Source organism: Coregonus clupeaformis, chromosome 33 (genome assembly GCF_020615455.1).
Source record: "Coregonus clupeaformis isolate EN_2021a chromosome 33, ASM2061545v1, whole genome shotgun sequence".
NCBI classification, from domain to species: domain Eukaryota; kingdom Metazoa; phylum Chordata; class Actinopteri; order Salmoniformes; family Salmonidae; genus Coregonus; species Coregonus clupeaformis.
In genome coordinates this window covers 25,776,265-25,795,006 of record NC_059224.1, presented here as the reverse complement: position 1 = coordinate 25,795,006, position 18,742 = coordinate 25,776,265, and the positions used below count along the sequence as shown (strand labels likewise).

At 42.5% G+C, this 18,742-nt stretch overlaps 1 protein-coding gene across 1 annotated transcript in view; it reads left to right on the top strand.

The window, feature by feature from the left end:
- LOC121548908 (tubulinyl-Tyr carboxypeptidase 2-like) overlaps positions 1-18,742 on the top strand; it is a 48,853-nt gene that overhangs the window by 1,708 nt on the left and 28,403 nt on the right. Inside the window, exons 2-6 of the mRNA XM_041860563.2 lie at positions 7,049-7,137; positions 7,750-7,806; positions 8,258-8,332; positions 12,941-13,322; positions 15,288-15,406. Coding sequence (XP_041716497.2) covers positions 7,049-7,137; positions 7,750-7,806; positions 8,258-8,332; positions 12,941-13,322; positions 15,288-15,406 — 722 coding nt within the window. The remainder of the gene's footprint in view (positions 1-7,048; positions 7,138-7,749; positions 7,807-8,257; positions 8,333-12,940; positions 13,323-15,287; positions 15,407-18,742) is intronic.

Below are 18,742 nucleotides of genomic sequence, written 5' to 3'. Positions count from 1 at the left end.
CAAGACAAACACTATCTATAGGCTATGCCTTTGTGAATAGGCGAATAGTAGTTGTGTTCTGCATTCTTACGCAATACTAGGCGGTAACCTAACACTGTTTTGAGAAACACAAATGGTGGAAAAAGTGTGAAAGGAGAATGGAGTCTTGGATATCCCAGAAGTAACAGTGACCTATATTGAGTCCTTCTTGACCAGTCTGTGATCTCCAGGTGCAGCCGTTGGGCTATGTTACAGGCAGCTCAGGGATAACCTCAAAGCCAGGGCCAGCGTCTGGGTGACTGTGTGGAGGAACGAATGAGCATTGCACTGCTGTCTGTGGAACTCACGCGTATTCAAACAGAGCTATAGGCTACAGAGAGAAACCTGTGAAGTCTCAGCACACTCTGAGGGCTGGAGGTGTGATTAAAATGCGCCTCGTGATCCATTTTTTGCAGTCTTTGCAATCTTGCATTAGGAAAAGGGTTAGGATTTTATGTATTTACCTGTAGACATTCATTGTTTTGGGAATTTGATTAATGGTTCCACTGTCCCACCCATATGGCATGTTGGTAAGAAGTTAGCAGATTTGACTCTCGGTCTCCTGAAATACTGTATTTCTCTATGTTCTGCTCTATTGATATTGTGGTAACATTACTATGTCATGTCAGGAATGATAACACCACTTCTTGAGCTCTGTGCCCTTACTTTGCCCTGATTATTTGAAGGGGTTGGTTGTGAGCGAACTAATCCACCATCTGGGATTTGAGTCTAGGATAATCTCTATAATTCTTTCCAAAAAGCTTTTTACAGGAAACAAAACAGGCTTTCAGCCCAAAGCCTTCCATTCTGTTTCAAACTTACCTCATGCGTACTTCATTGCGTCACAACAGGATTTGGTTAGGCTGAACTGATCTCCAAACGTGGTGCTACTGAGTGAAGAATCATTTATGTATTTGTTTTTATTTCACATGCAGTCCAATGGGAGAAGGTTCAATTTAATGTTTTATGCTTACATGCACATCACATGGAAACCGCAAGCTATCATGCTCTAAAGATAGGTCTAGTCTCTGTCCAATACCCAACTATCTTCTTGAGAGAGACAAATGTCCAGGGTGTTTGGTGCTGCAATCACATCTTGGCTGTCTCTCTCTCTCAGGTTTCACTGATGTCCCCTGGAGAAGTAAAGTTAGATTAGAGTCACCACACAGGGGGCAGCCTGTTCGACTCCCACACGACCTCTCTAAAGCTGGGGAACAGACAGGCGGGGTGGGGGACAGCTGGATGGAAAAGGAGAAAGTCCCACTTTGAACTACCTTTTAATTCCCGCGTGTCCACCTGTGAGGAGCATATGGTACGGCTACAGACAGACAGACCATGCATTGTCAGCCTCAGCCTTGTTCAGTGAGGTCACCAGGTGTTAATACTAACCCACTTACTGCAGTGCTAAGGCTGAAATTCAATCTACATTTCAAAGCTTGTGCCACTGCCACAAGTTCTCCATTTCCCTCTGTGTAATTGTCCTCTTTTTTATAATAAGTTGTCTTTCACACCTTATAATGAGGAATGAAGTTGTGAGTCCCACACTCTTCCGTTCAGCTCCAGTAGTTTTCTGAGCTCCGCAGGGCACCCTCCTCTTCTCCAGATTGGAGAAGATGAAGAAAGAGGAGAAGGCAGACAGCTAATTACACAGGGTGAATTGGGAGCACTGTGTGTCACACTCCTTTGTACACTCTCTAAAAACTAACACTGCATCTAAATGAGAATATAACTAAAATAAGATGCACTTTATTAGTCCACACGAGAAGGAAATGTGTCTTCTGCTTTTATCTTATCCCCCCTTGAAAAGCAGAAGACACATTTCCATACTGTGACAAATATATATACTGTGTACAGTGCATTCGGAAAGTATTCAGACCCCTTGACTTTTTCCACAATTTGTTACGTTACAGCCTTAATCTAAAATGGATTAAATACACATTTTACTCATCAATCTACACACAATACCCCATAATGACAAAGCAAAAACAGGTTTTTAGAAATGTTAGCAAATGTATTTGAAACAAGGAACAGAAATACCTTATTTACATAAGTATTCAGACCCTTTCCTATGAGACTCAAAATTGAGCCAGGTACGTCTTGTTTCCATTGATCATCCTTGAGATGTTTCTACAACTTGATTGGAGTCCACCTGTGGTAAATTCAATTAATTGGACATGATTTGGAAAGGCACACACCTGTCTATATAAGGTCTCACAGTTGACAGTGCATGTCAGAGCAAAAACCAAGCTATGAGGTTGAAGGAATTGTCCATAGAGCTCAGAGACAGGATTGTGTGGATGCACAGATATGGGGAAGGGTACCAAAAAATGTCTGCAGCATTGAAGGTCCCCAAGAACCCAGTGGTCTCCATCATTCTTAAATGGAAGAAGTTTGGAACCACCAAGACTCTTCCTAGAGCTGGCCGCCCGGCCAAACTGAGCAATCGAGGGAGAAGGGCCTTGGTCAGGGAGGTGACCAAGAACCTGATGGTCACTCTGACAGAGCTCCAGAGTTCCTCTGTGGAGATGAGAGCACCTTCCAGAAGGACAACCATCTCTGCAGCACTCCACCAATTAGACATTTATGGGAGAGTGGCCAGACGGAAGCCACTCCTCAGTAAAAGGCACATGACAGCCCACTTGGAGTTTGCCAAAAGGCACTTGAAGGACTCTCAGACCATGAGAAACAAGATTCTCTGGTCTGATGAAACCAAGATTGAACTCTTTGGCCTGAATGCCAAGCGTCACGTCTGGAGGAAACCTGGCACCATCCCTACGGTGAAGCATGGTGGTGGCAGCATCATGCTGTGGGGACGTTTTTCAGCGACAGGGACTGGGAGACTAGTCAGGATCGAGGGAAAGATGAAGGGAGCAAAGTACAGAGAGTTCCTTGATGAAAACCTGCTCCAGAGTGCTCAGGACCTCAGATTAGGGCGAAGGTTCACCTTCCAACAGGACAACAACCCTAAGCACACAGCCAAGACAACGCAGGAGTGGCTTCAGGACAAGTCTCTGAATGTCCTTGAGTGGCCCAGCCCGAGCCCGAACTTGAACCCAATCGAACATCTCTGGAGAGACCTGAAAATAGCTGTGCAGCGACGCTCCTCATCCAACCAGGTAAACTGTGCAGGCAAGGAGATTGAATTTAAAACAAGTGAAATTTATCTTGGTGTGTCCCTAGATCAATCCCTTACTGGAGACCTGATTGCTGCTCAAATTATTTCTAAAATGGCGAACAAATTGAAATGTTTATATCGTAACACTTGATATTTTAACATCAAAGTTAAGAAACTGCTTGTCTCAACCTTGATTCAGTGTCATTTTGATTATGCATGCTCTGCTTGGTATAGCGGGCTATCAAAAAAGCTGAAAAAGAGAATGCAGGTCATGCAAAATAATGTTATCAGGTATATGCTGAATGTCCCCCCTAGGACCCACATAGGGGTACAGGAGTTCCGGGAGGTGGGCTTGTTATCTTTGGAGTCCAGAGTGGACCAACTTAAACTTAATCATATGTTTGACATCTTAAATGATCGTGCCCCAGGTTATATGAAAAACCACATTGATATGGTTTTGTTATGTCTTGCTAGTGTTATGTCTTGTAAAATCCCAAGAGTAAACAGTATTGCAAGGAGCACATTTTTCTATACAGGCATTTGTCTATGGAATAGCCTCCCCTTGGAGATCAAGCAAAGAAAAAGTAGAAATAGCTAAAAAGCAGGCAAAGGTTTTCATTTGGACAAGGTTGTCTAGGTAAGAGAAACCAATCTACTGCCCTTTGTGCCCCCTACTGCTGGTCAGGTGTATTTATTTGAATGATAGGTATGATGTGCAATGAATAGATTGTTTTAATGTGTAATTAATATGGTTAATTTTTAAGGTTAGGGAAAAGTGCAGTGAATAGTGCCACTTTTTAGTATGTCAATATACATGAATGTATTTATGGTTGTTTGTAATTTTTTCTTGCCTTTTAATCATTATATGTGTTACTGTTTTTACCATCGAGGACTACTTTGGAAACAAGCATTTTAATTAATACTTTCAAGTGATATCCTCTGGGTCCACATTGTACATTTTGTTGTATATGTCTGTTACCCAAAATAAATTCAATTAAATTCAACCTGACAGAGCTTGTGAGGATCTACAGAGAAGAATGGGAGAAACTCCCCAAATATAGGTGCTCTAAGCTTGTAGCGTCATACCCAAGAAGACTCGTGGCTGTAATCGCTGCCAAATGTGCTTCAACAAAGTACTGAGTAAATGGTCTGATTACTTGTGATATTTCAGTTTTTTTGTTTTAATACATTTGCAAAAAATTATAAAAACCTGTTTTTGCTTTGTCATTATGGGGTATTGTGTGTAGATTGATGGAAAAAAAAACAATTTAATCAATTTTAGAACAAGGCTGTAACAACAAAATGTGGAAAAAGTCAAGGGGTCTGAATACTTTCCGAATGCAATGTACATTCCTACTGTGTGACCATGCTGAACATCCAGTATAGGATTCACCAGTTCAGTTGGGAAGGTTGTCCTTACTGCTACTGCTCACTACATATCTTCCTAATTGCCTCCAATTAAGTTGCCAGAACCCTCTTCCTATCTTGGCATTAGCCCTCAGGTGTCGCTTGCTATCAACTCACTTCTTTAATGCCAAAAGAAACTAGACAGGATCTACCATTTCTACAGATAATTAAATGTATCTGAGGCACTTGTGTGTGAAATCAGTAGTTCTCAATTTGCTCTGCTATAGGAGAATCAGTACAAGCAAGCATACATTTGTTGTTATAGCTTGAATTGGCGAAGATCGGACCTTTTTAGTCATGCTACATATTTAGTCATATCCCAGCACTGGGATTCGAACCAGCAATGTAAACTTGAGGAAAACACTAGTTAGGGGCAGCGCTTCTCTAACCTCGAGGGAACAGCTGCCCCTACTAGTGTTTTCCTCAAGTTTACATTGTTCTATTAAAGATGGAATCCGCAGTAGAGGAAACAGCGCCACTGTCCGCCCAACACCGCCATTCACTGATGTTTTGTTTTGTTGACAAAGCGGAGGTGAGGAGCGGTGTGCACCGTGGTATTTTTCTTTGTTAGGACATTTACATATTCTGCTGTTCTATCGCACGTGCAATGATGTCCCCCCCCAAAAAAATACTGTGTTGATTCTTTGCAGTAACTTCTTTGTTGTTGTAATATTGCAAATGGATGTGGCAGTTTCACCATTAAGGATTCCAGCTTTAAGCATCAATTAAGTTATTCTAAGACGGTTGTGTTATTACATTGCTATATGTGATGTGGTTGGCTACACTTTGAGAAGATGCCTGATACCAAGCACTAGGAAATCCTTTCCTCAGTCAGCACTCATCCTCATCCTCTCATCCCTCCATTTGCTGTGGAGAGAGAGATAAAGAGAGGGAGAGAAGAAATAAATAACCCCGTATTCCTTCCCTGACCCAGCAGAATTCTGTTCCATTCCTGGTTCTCCACAGTGGAGATATCGCTGGCAGGGGGATTGTGTGAGGGATTATAGAGAAATAAGACCCAGTGCCACTGACTGCTGAATTTTACACTTATTTTTCAGCATTTTAATTTGCACAGGTTTGATTTAATGCTTTTAAAATGAGCCTGTGTGATGAGAGAGAGCTTAGAGCCCTATCTGTAGGGGGTAGAGCGCTTAGAGCCCTATCTGTAGGGGGTAGAGCGCTTAGAGCCCTATCTGTAGGGGTAGAGAGCTTAGAGCCCTATCTGTAGGGGTAGAGGGCTGATGAGCCCTATCTGTAGGGGTAGAGCGCTTAGAGCCCTATCTGTAGGGGTAGAGGGCTGATGAGCCCTATCTGTAGGGGGTAGAGAGCTTAGAGCCCTATCTGTAGGGGGTAGAGAGCTTAGAGCCCTATCTGTAGGGGTAGAGGGCTTAGAGCCCTATCTGTAGGGGGTAGAGAGCTTAGAGCCCTATCTGTAGGGGGTAAAGAGCTTAGAGCCCTATCTGTAGGGGGTAGAGAGCTTAGAGCCCTATCTGTAGGGGTTAGAGAGCTTAGAGCCCTATCTGTAGGGGTAGAGGGCTGATGAGCCCTATCTGTAGGGGTTAGAGAGCTTAGAGCCCTATCTGTAGGGGTAGAGGGCTGATGAGCCCTATCTGTAGGGGGTAGAGGGCTGATGAGCCCTATCTGTAGGGGGTAGAGGGCTGATGAAGGACAAACCTTATTTTCCTCTTCATCTCACCTTGATTGCTTTGGGTTTCTCTTTTCCTCCCCACACAAAATAAAGACATTTGCTATCTCTCTCACGCCCTCTTTCTCTGTACCTGTCAGGCCTTTGATCCAGTGGCTGTATTGTTCTCTGTTGAGTCAGATACTACACAAACCTGGTTGAAAGGATCAGAGTGTGTGTGTGTGTGTGTGCCATTGATTCATCACAGAAACAGACCAAACAATGACTAACTAGAATGACTGATATCCTGGAAAGGAAATGTCTTTCCTCTGGGTTTAGGGCATGGTACTCTGTCATTAGTTTGATCTATCACCTCAGGCTTTCCAAATAGAGCATAGTAGGGTTTGTGTGACTGAGCCAGAGGGCTAAACTGTTTGTCTTGAGCATGACACCAGACTCCTCAGATAAGCTCTGTTTTACAGCTCTGTTGAGAAGAGAAACAACCCTGAGGAAATTACATGGCGTTTAGTCTACTGGGTCCCCTTCCTTCACACACACACACACACACACACACACACACACACACACACACACACACACACACACACACACACACACACACACACACACACACACACACACACACACACACACACACACACACACAGAAATATATTTGTTTTTCTGCTTCTGACTGAGTCAATGACTGTACAATAAAATGGAAGCCAAACATTTTATGAGACAAGCACAGCCTTAGCCTCAGCCGTAGTCATTGATACAGCTGTTCTACAGAGTTTCTTTCAGACCTTCAATATTGCCACATGTTTATGTTTCCACCACCACCAAGATAAACTCTAACACAGTCTTTTTTTGTCATCCCACAGCACCCTGTGCCATTGGTCCCCAACTTCAAGCCCTCCATGTCTGTCCCTGCCTGGCTGCTGGCCATCCAGAACTACATGAAGACACTGCAGTATCCTTTCCCTGCCGAGCCCGCAACCTGCCACCTCCCTTCCCCTCCTCTCTCATCCCCCGTTCACAGAACACGCTGAGAAGAGAGAAACCACAGCTCCTTTTAGCACACAGTGTCCTGCTATAGCTCATTACAGATCTGTGACACATTTCACACTGTTTAATTCAGTCTGGAGCCCTGGGGGTTGCACAGTACGTATGCAGTGTGTTAGCTAGCTAACACTGTGTCAAGGTTTTCAGGTGGGCTTAATTTGTTGTGATTGTAGCCAGGGGAGTGCAGGTGCACCAACTGCCATAGCAACAGGTGATGCTTGGGTCTGTAAATAATGTCACAGTACTTTATAGTCTGCACTCTGTTAACTGCAGGAGACACATTCAGATGGAGAGCCATAGTTTTCAAATTAATTTCAGTTAGACTTGACACACGGCAGTTAGGGAATTTTTTTAATGAATTAGGTCTTCAAGGTACAGTTTAATTTCTCTCAAATATTCATAAACCTCTAGCCTACAATACATTACATAAACTTGATATCAGAAACATCACCATTTTCCTCTCACCCAACCCTTGTAAATGATTACAGACCCCTTTGAATGCCCCTTAACTGTCTGTCAGATACAATCACACAGGAACTCAGTTCTTTGAGATAAGGAAAACCAGACCATTGTGTGGGTAAGTTTGGCTATGAGGTCATTTCTGTGGTATTTTCATTGGTTTGTCTTTGTGTCTTTACTGTGTCTGCCACTGTACCGAGCCAGGAGAGAGGTCCCACTACTCTGTGAGACAACATCATTTATCTGTAGAAGAAAATAGGCCAGTTCATATGTTTAAAATAGCTGTCCTCTGCCTCTTTCTGTGTCCTTTACCCAGAGTACACATGCTATGTGCATGTACTCTGCAAATTCAGCCAGGACATTTAACGTTTGATCGAAAATATTTCGTATTTAGAAGATGGTGCTTTCATTAGTGTGCTTGGCTTGTACTTGAAACATTTGAAGTCAATCAAACAGGGGTTTGTTGTAATCCTGTTTGTATAACACAATTGTGTCATTGTCAGTATAAGGCACCAAAGGGGACCTTGTATGAAACAAGAATATTCACTATCATCTTTGTTCTCTTTCAGGTTGATGGAGACTGCGAGAGAAATGATCAGGGAATCTCTTCCAATCAAATGCCTTGAAGCTGTCATCCTTGGAATGTATCCTTTCTTTGTCTGTAGGCACAGTCATAGATACACATTAACCAGTGGGAGTTAGAGCTGATCTGTTTCAGGTCAGGAGGTGCCAGATGAAACCCCTGAAATCAATTAGATGCATCCAGTTGTGCGACTGACTAGGTATCCCCTTTCCCTTTAATGTTCCCCCTTAGGCCAATAAGGCTCACATATTTCCCTGTTGCTAGGAAACAAGAGTCTGAAAGTTCAAAATGTAACTTCCCTCCTTGCATATAGGCAGGCAGAGCAAAGTTTCTGCAGCGCCTTACACATTGCCATTTAGAGCCGTTTGGCTGCTGGGCCTTTTCACAAACGGTTACTGTCACGTCCAAGCCTGATCTTTCTCAGGGCACAGGTTTATCCTCAGTCAAAATTGCAGGTTGGTCTCACTTTTGAATAAAGAGACTGTGTCTGTTGTGTCTGTTGACTTTACAGGCTTTTCTCTCGGTTTATCCCACTGGGCAACATCTGGTTTTCATTTACATTTGGTTGAGTTGAATTAAATGTGAAATAATAAAATAAATGTAATCATGTAATTGGATTTAGGTTAAAAATACAAAATTCCCTTACGTTATTGACTTTTATTCAAATCCAATCAGTTTTACATGTTGATTCAACATCATCACATTGAATTATTGGGTTGAAATGACATGGAAACAATGTTGATTCAACCAGTTTTTGCCCAGTGGGATGTCATAGGCTTAAGTCCAAGTCTGTCAGGTGAGACCAAACCTGTTAACCCTCATTGACAAAGATGATTAGCTTAATGATGCTTTGACTTGCAACAGACTTTCTCTGATCTCCTAGATGAAAGAGACAGCCAAGCTGTATGCTAAGATACAAAACCAGTTGATATGTTCAGATACTCACTGACTACACTCAGTTCATGCATTATTAATAGGGAGAAAAATAGAGACTCAGTTGTTACAGCATGGCTCTTAGTTCTGTTCTGTTAATGGTTGAGTAGATGGAGTGTTGTATACTCATGTTTATCTTATGATACAACCTGTTTCCCTCAAGATCAACTACTACAGCCTTGTCTTTGTGTTGAGCTGAAGCCATCGGTAACTTGGTGCATTAGTAGGTCCTCCCAAGGCAGATTCCTCTACTACAGATAAGAGATTCAGAGCACAATAGCCTAAGATGCTTATCGCAGAGAGGAGAAACAGAGTTTATGTTTTTTTAAGGAAGGGTAATCTAACTCTGTTTCATCAGGTTTTGGACATATTTCATTCAATCTTTTGATCAGCCAGGGCCATTAACCAGAGCCTATATTTCAAATGCATGAAATCATGTGATTTAGTACATGAAAAAGTTCCAAGTTGAAATCCAAGTTGTAATGGAACTATGTATGCTCTTATTATTGTCACACATTTAAACCATTTGTTTTTGCCTGTTACGAGGATTGATAGAACATCAAAGAATTAGGGTAAGTGAGGGCACATCATTTTAATACTTTAGAAAACAGTGAATGTACTGGATCAGGGGTCACTGGCAGTCTTGTCCCAGCAGGATGTTTAGATGTTTATTGCGGGTTGGAAAATGAAAGTTTCTCCTTTCACTTAATGATTGAAATGTGGTTTTAAAAACCATTTTAAGAGGGGCAGCAGATGGTTTTACTAAAGTGCTGACCCTCCTCTTGACCCCACAGTGGTGCATCATATTTACTCTGGGCCATCTCCCACACAGAGCATCATGGCGACAGAGCATGCATGTATCTTAATCTTCCAAACACTGACAGAGTGTTTATCATATAACTGGAGATATGCTGTTCTGTTGGAGAAGGGTTTAGGGGGCAGTTAAAAGGCGTGTAATTAATATTTGCAAAGTCTCCCTGGGGTTTGCCCAGCTCAGGTGACAAAGCAGCAGAGAGTGTGGGGGGTAGTGCTGCTAGAGCTAGTACACACAGGCCTTATAGAGTATACTTCTCTTGGCTTGGTTTCTATGGCAACAATAATCCTCCCCAGGTGACGGAAAGAGCTCTTGCCTGGTGGCAGATAAGAGGACTTGAAGAAGTATGCTACTATTGGGGTTGCGGTGTATCACATGCCTTGCATCATGGGTAATATGTGCTATTTGTGTAGTTAGTTAATGGAGCATTCATTATGGAGAAGCAATGGGGGGACTCCCTGTGTGTGTGTGTGTGTGTGTGTAGACAGACCCAGCTACCACAGGGGAGGACAGAGGGGCTTTCTTTTTTTCTGTTGCTCTAACTGCCGCCTCAATGAATAATCACACCAACGTTCTGCAACCGATGCCGCACTGCGCTCGCTACTCTGTGAAAAAACAAGGTGTCAGAAAAAAAGTATTCTTTCTGAGGGCGATTATTTCTGCTGTCTGTTTGGATTCTCCCAACGTTGGGTTTGTTTCTCATGCGAAAACAGAGTGTAACTGATCAAAGTGTTGGTGTGAACTACCATAACCTCCTTTCATGATGCTTCCTGTCCTGTGGTGATCTTAAATAATACCTGTCCCTCTTCTCTCAAACCTCAAGAGTTCTCATCTTCAAATGGGATATGCCCACTTGATTTAGTCGAGGCTTCCTCTGTAAATATTGCTCTACAGGCATCTTGCTTGTGAAACATGACTCGTGACCATACACGAACGCTACAAAGACGCCTTTTAATTATGTATGTTATGGAAGGGAATCCCCATAGCAGCCGTTAAACTGGTGGTGAAGCTCTGTCGGCTGGCCTCTATGATTATTTAAAGAAAGTACAGTGCTGAGGTGGGCGGCTTGTAGAGATGACGGACAGACGTTCTGGCCATTGAGATGGCTTGGTGTGGAGAGATAAAAAATTAAATAAAAGATGGTTGCTGGTAGCTGAGAGGAAACAGAGCCAAGCCACAAACCAGTCAGTTTGTGCTGAAATGTGCTCCCTCTCTCAGATCCAATGTATTATCTCAACCACAGTAGCAGCCAGCTTGTGTTATTATTACTGCACAACACTGCAGAGTGAGGGCGCAGTGAAAACAGCCTGCTTGTTGAAAACATGAGACAACATCATTACTGATGATGATACAGATTAGTGGATCATAGCTCATACATGCATAATATATGTCTGGATGATGATGAGGTCATTATCACAGAGTACTGCTGAGGCTAATGGTTGGTAGTGGGTCAAACTCTGATCTGATTGACCCTTTCTCAGGTCAGTCAGTGGGGCTGCCAGTTGCTTTTTACTGGTCATTAGGTCACTGACACACACATTGGAGTTTCATATTCTTGTGTGTGTCACTATATTGCCTCTACTGCCTCAGGACCTGGACAGTCCCAGATAACCCAGCTCCAAGTCTGCCATGTCTCCCTCCGCCCCCCTCTCTCCTGGGAAGGACATATTTGTCCAATCTGCCGCATCGTGTGCAGCCCAGCCACGCTGCAGTGGATCCACAGGCCAGTTACATAATAGTTCTGGGGAGCCACGGCACATACAGAGTATAAGCCCCAGGGAGAGACAAGGCTAGCCTGGTGTGCACTGTGTGAGACACTAGATGCCACGTTAGGACACCACAGCTATTTATTCCTGGGACTTTTAGGAATAACAGTCTGAGTGTGATGTTGAGTCTGGCTACTTTCGATTGCAATATGTATATACTGTATACTCACTTTTGTTTGAAAGTTCATTTATCTGTTTTGTGATAGTATCCCATCCTATGATGTGCTGATTTGGAATGATGAATGTCTTGTAAAAAAATGTCTGCTCCTGCAGAGATGTACTACAGTCTGTCTGCTGTAATGAAGCTGATATAATGAATGTTACACCTCTCAGCTCCGAGCCCTCTCATTCACTCCCTCCATTAGCTGATTTGATTTCGAGAGAGCGTGAATGTGGGTGTGTTTGGGTTCGAAGACAAGCCAGTCTTACTAAATCTGCTACTCCATTATTCAAACAGCCAATGCCAGTTAGCTAATGAGTTTATGGAAATAATATAATTAATTTGTGAGGGGGCTTAACACTGGCCTGGATATGCTCCTTTCTCTCTCTCTCTCTCTCTCTCTCTCTCTCTCTCTCTCTCTCTCTCTCTCTCTCTCTCTCTCTCTCTCTCTCTCTCTCTCTCTCTCTCTCTCTCTCTCTCTCTCTTTCTCTCTCTCTCTCTCTCTCTCTCTCTCTCTCTCTCTCTCTCTCTCTCTCTCTCTCTCTCTCTCTCTCTCTCTCTCTCTCTCTCTCTCTCTCTCTCTCTCTCTACTGCTGGTAAACAGCAGTAAACATCAAGTGATTACCATTAGGGAGTATTAAATCTCTGAAAAGTTGTAAGTTGTTGTTGATTATGCTATTGATGCTAACCCCTTTAACCATGGGGCTTTAGCTCTGACCTATGTATGCCCTTTTTTTCTTTCACTCTTTCTTTCTTTCTTTCTTTCTTTCTTTCTTTCTTTCTTTCTTTCTTTCTTTCTTTCTTTCTTTCTTTCTTTCTTTCTTTCTTTCTTTCTTTCTTTCTTTCTTTCTTTCTTTCTTTCTTTCTTTCTTTCTTTCACTCGCTCTCTCTTTCTGTGTATAAAATTACAGCCATTTAGTAGACAGCATTAAATTCCCTGAAACTGTTGTTGTTGCTAATGAAGCCAGTTAACATCCTTGACCATGGTCATGCCAGATATTTGACCAACGGACTGATGTCGGTGGAGCGTTTCCCCATCAGCTTCAAGACCCAGTTTTCAGGGAACCACTTCCACCACGTGGTGCTGGGCGTCTACTGCAACGGACGCTATGGCACGCTGGGCATGAGCCGCCGCCAAGACCTCATGGACAAGGCCCTGACCTTCCGCACGCTCAGCGAGCTGGTGATGGAGTTTGAGGACTCGTACCGCCGCTACCAGCACACACTGAAGAAGGTGAAGATCGGCCTGTACGTGCCCCACGACCCGCACGTCTTCCAGCCCATCGAGTGGAAGTACCTGGTGCTCAACGCCGCCCGCCTAGGGAGAGAAGACATGAGGAAGGAGCTGGAGAAACATGGCCGAGACATGAGGATGAAGGTGACATGTTGTTGTCCTACTTTCTCAAATTTTCTCATATAGGCGGACATGAGAGGTCATATGTGTCAAACTTGATTACTTGACACCTCACTGCCCTTTTTTCATACATTTCGCCCGTTTAGTATCTACAACACTGTATGTACTGCTGTGGATGCCCAAATACTATATTTCACAAGTCTTTGAAAAATACTCTGAATTTTAGGGTACAGTATACAACTTGAACTCTGTTAGGGTGAAAATGTTCACCACAATAGATAAGCTCTCTAGTCTAATGTCCCGGAGTCATTCCTGAGGGAACGTTCAACTCGTTAGTGTTGCTTTGGCTTGGCTTCCGTCTGGAATTCCCCCTTAGTTCCCTGTCTGAAACCAGGGCGGCTGCCACGGAGGGGCGATGGGTGTAATATGAAATGTCAGGGATAATTAAGGCCAGAGTTCCCCTCAGTGGAAGAGAGCGAGAGAGAGAGAGAGTGAGAGAGAGAGAGAGAGAGAGAGAGAGAGAGAGAGAGAGAGAGAGAGAGAGAGAGAGAGAGAGAGAGAGAGAGAGAGAGAGACAGACAGAGACAGAGACAGAGACAGAGACAGAGGACAGAGAAGCTGGATGGTTGGACCACGTCTCCCAGATTTCTCTGCCTCAGCTGTATCGTGTTGGTTGTTGGGGGATGGTAGTAGGATGGTGCGGCTGACTATCACAGCAACAGTAAATGTAGGTCGTGTTCCCAGCTGCCCAGCGCTGGAGATACAGCCTTGACCTTTGTATTTGACCTCTCGTCAGCTGTACATAGTTCACATACATACCGATATTACCGTATTGCTGGAAGCTGAAGAACTCACCACGACCCTTTTCCTTTTTAGAACTAGTAATAGGGACATTAGTGTAAAAACACTTCTCATTTGAATTAATCAATTTACGAATAATTCTACAGTGAAAATGCTCAAAAGCCATTTGGGAAATTAATCTAGTGTGTCTTCTATGCACAACACAGACAGAGAGCTTGCATTTCATACAGTATAGCAGATCAGTGTTTGTCCTATAACCCTCCCCCACTACAGCACACACATCCTTATATCTATTACCAATCTTATGACTAACATCCTGCCTGTGCTCTCAGCTGCATGTGGTTTCTGGAGCACGGAATATGAGCTGCTTCCTGTATGTTCATTCCAGGAAATAAGTTTCATGATTTTTCTCCAGTCTCCTCTGAACTGTCAGTCTGGAGTGAGCTCTCATTAGGTTTCTACCAGGACGGGGTGACCCTGAAACTCTAATTCTGCTAATCAAACAGCGGATGTTAGTAATATGTCAGTGTGACTCCTCCTGATTCTCTCTTTCAGTGCCTGTAGTGTGTGTGTTTGTGCTTGTGTGCGTGTGTGCATGGGTGCCTATGTGTTTTTGCCTCTGTGTGTGCCTAGAAACTGCCTATATGTGCCGGTGTGAGCCCATGGGTAATTGAGTTTGCAGAGGGAGTTGACTAGTGGGCTGATTGGGTTAATGGGGTATCATCATGTTAATGAGGGCACTGCCTGAGAGGTTGCCTTCATTACTGTCTGTTAGTGTCTTTACTAATGAAGAGAGACATTCTCGGCTCTCCTCTCCAACGTCTCTCCACTCCCCGCAGCGTCGACATCCCCTCTCCTCTTCTCCCTACATTGATTCACAGACGGCTCCTTTACTCACTATGTCTCTGAGATCCAACTGTGTCATTAAAAGTTAACTTCTTCAACTGCTCTTTTTATTGAAGTGGAACTTTTAATTTCCCCAGCCCAATGGCCTGCAGCAAATGGGCCCACTGAATGGTGAACATGTCTGCTAATATATATATATATTTTTTATTGCAACGCCTCCTGTAGCTTGCAGCTTTAAACAAAACAACACTTAAATATCAGTGCGGTAAAGAAACTGCAGCTCAAACTGGATCTTATCCATTAGATTCCATATCTAAGTCTTATTCTGTTGTTTTCTCTCAGATCCTGAAGTCATCGAGTGCCCAGTCTCCCATCAAAGAACGGACCAGAGGCAAGTCTCTCTCCCCCCGCCGCCGACAGAGCAGCCCCCAAAGATGCCACATCCACCGGAGAGACAAGTCGTAAGTATCCCTGGGAATCAATCTTAGGTTATTAGCATCATTGAAACAAAAGGTGGAAGGTGGAATGGCCTTTCTTAGATCGTTTTACATTGATATCTCAACACTCCCTAACAACTAGGAAGAGTTCGCATCAGGTTACTTTTGAAGAAAATATAATTTCTTGGAAATCATTACTTTCATGTTTTATAGTCACAAATCTTGAGGTTAGAGTTCATTTAAATATTTTCTTAGAGATTTAATTAAAAGTTGGGCAGGTTTTAATTAAAAGTAAGTGAATCTAAAGCAGATCAGATTGGATATGCATGAGTGAGATGAATAATTCAAATCAACTGTTGATTATCACAACTATAAAACCTCTCAATGTCCCATCTTCATTACTTGGCTAAACGCTATAATGTTAGAGAGAGATGAATTGGCAGTGTGTCTATACTATGTTTTTCATCCTCTTTTCATATCAATGAGGGCACCCAGCTAGCACATTTGGTTCCTTGGAAGTTGTGGGAACGTAAGTGTTTGGTTTCCCATTGGTTCTGGGAATGCAGCCATTTGTTTCCTGACCAGTAAAACAGAACGTTTTTTAAACGTTCTGAGAATGGAAGTGAAAATGTAGCCTGTTCTGGGAATGTTAATTTTGAGGTTGCAGGGAGGTTCTGAAAACGTTGTACTATGGTTCCCTGAAAGTTTACCTGGGAGGTTTTATTAACGTTCTGAGAACTGAAATTATAGGTTATTTTGAGGTTTTTTAAGAACTTCCTTAAAATGTTCACTGAATGTTTCAATAAGACTTTCAATAACTTGCTAGCTTAATTTGGGTTAATTGTATTGAACTCCAAGTGCAGATAGGACTAATGAAAATTAATCATTCAAACACATTTCTTTTTGATTGTGGCACGGCATCAGTGAGATTTCAACCTATGATCTACTGTTCTCTATCCATTGAATTAGTCCACTGTGCCACCAGGATGGAGCTAGCATGCCAAGTTTTTTTAAACTAATACAAAGCTGTTAATTTTAGTCTATTCAAACAGACCCCATTTCAAAGGAAGCAAGCACTTGTTAAGATCAGGTGTGGCCAATTAGTGGGCGTGACCAACATTCCTGAACACACTTAACAAGATTGAACGTTACTAATGTTTTCTTGTGGTTTTTATGGAATGTTTTGTTAATGTTCCGAGAACATGACTTTAAATAGAACCATGCAGAAACCTGCAGAAACATTTTGCTGAAGTACTGAAATTCCCACAGAATAATGTTGTTTCTAAACGTTGTCTGAACTTTTTTAGAACATTACTTTAAATAGAACCATGAGGAAGCCTGTAGGAAACGTTATGCTGAAGTACTGAAATTCCCACAGAAGAACGTTGTTTCTTAACGTTCTCTGAATTATTTGAGAACATTCCCAATGTCAAACCAGTTGGAGAACGTTCCTAGAACAATACCAAAAATGTAATTAAATGTAACATGTTTGAAATTTTATGAAACCTTCTGTTAAAGTAATGAAATACCAAGACAATTTCGTTATTTTGTCAAGTTCCTTAAATGTGCGGAATGTTCCAAAGCCAAGCAACTATCCTGCATCATTCCCAGAACATTGTGGGATGGTTGTATGCAAAATAACCCTAGGACAACTACGCTTTCACCAAGCTATAAGAAAAATATGGTTCTCAGAACATTATGTGCTAGCTGGGCATGGAACCCTGACACACTGACTGAAGTTGCTGACTGTAGCCCTTTACATTAGTACCCATATACGGGTTGAAAATGGAAAATTTGGGCACGAATAAGCAGCTAAATTGGAACGTAGTAGCTGTACAGTAACATGCTATACATGACGTCAGAGCTTTGGCTCTGTGCTTCACAGCGCTGTATGGGTTTTGACTGACAGACATTCTGAACTTCAACACGCGACAAGAAGTTGCCAACTTTTGCACTTTTTTTGTTGTCTGAGTGAGGGAAATGCTGTAAATTAAGATGACTCAATGTATTTTGAAAGATGAGACATTCATGATTATAAAAAATACCGCTTTAATGTCATACAAGCAAACCATACACCCGTGAGCCCAAATGTGGACTTCACATTTCATAAAACTCATGTCATATAGTGTCAATGTTTATGATCACTATGTTTGATATACAGTTACAAGATGACATGGATTCATGACCTGGGTTGTTCTGAACAGAATTAGCCTATTTTTCTTTATTGTGAAGAAAATGTGCCACTGCACACTCACCTGAATGCACTCATGACTCCTTTCTATGCGTACCAAAATTACAATCTGTTTCTCTGAATTGCCTTGTGAATTCCTAACACATATTTTATAACTTAGCTAGTCATGTTGGTAATAGAACAAGCTTTCAAATCATGCCCATCTGAACCAGATTACAATTTATAATGGACCGTTTTTGGATTGCATAAACATCAACAGTAATTGTCTGATGGGAGGGATGCAGGGTTGTGTTCCTAACAGAACAACTACAAGTGTGCTTGCTCTAGTTCATCAACGGCACAGCTAGGAGAGCTAAATAAAAGTTCATTGAAAGTGCTTAAGAACAGTGCACACTTTGGAGAGGTGTGTGGCCACTTGGAGACACCAGTTAGTTCCCTCACCCAAACCCTTGTACATTTTTTGTCTTATGCTACACCTACTGTATATTTTCCAGGAATAGTCTTATCATGTTACTGAATGTATCCAGAGTATTATCAACAAATGCGGTGAAATGTACAGTAAATGTAAAATGCACATAAAATCAACCATGTAATGTTTGGAATCAGTCTTGTGTCAGGTGAACTGTTGTGTACTCACCTTTGGTCTAATAATTTCCCCATTATCTTCAAACTGTTCCCTTTCAATTGCTACCATTGTTATGCATTTAATATTTCGTCTGTAAGAAACATTTCAGTTTATCCCTATCCATATAGGTCAATTCCCCTGAGTGTAAGAGGTTAAGGAGTTAAGAGAATTACTGTAGATGGTTACTGTAGACGATTGCTCTTCTCTTATCCTTAAACCCTCTTTTCCTGCCTTGCATCCTGGCTAAAGATCCCAGTTCAGGAAGAGTTCAGTCTGTCATATTCTTATCAGCTCCAGCGCCCAGTTAGAGGAAACTAAGAGGACTGAGCAGCAGCAGCACTAGAGTAGATACTCTGGGTGAACAGCTCATGGTTAAGTTGGAGTTAATGTGGAAGCACACTAGCTTCAGTGTGTGTGTGGGGGTGAGGGAGTGAATGTGTGCAATGTGCATGCCTGTGGTATGTAGCCTATGCGTGAGTGTACACCACAGTATGTGTTGTGATGGAGGACCTAACGCCGTGGCTTGGCTGAGCTGACGGTCCAT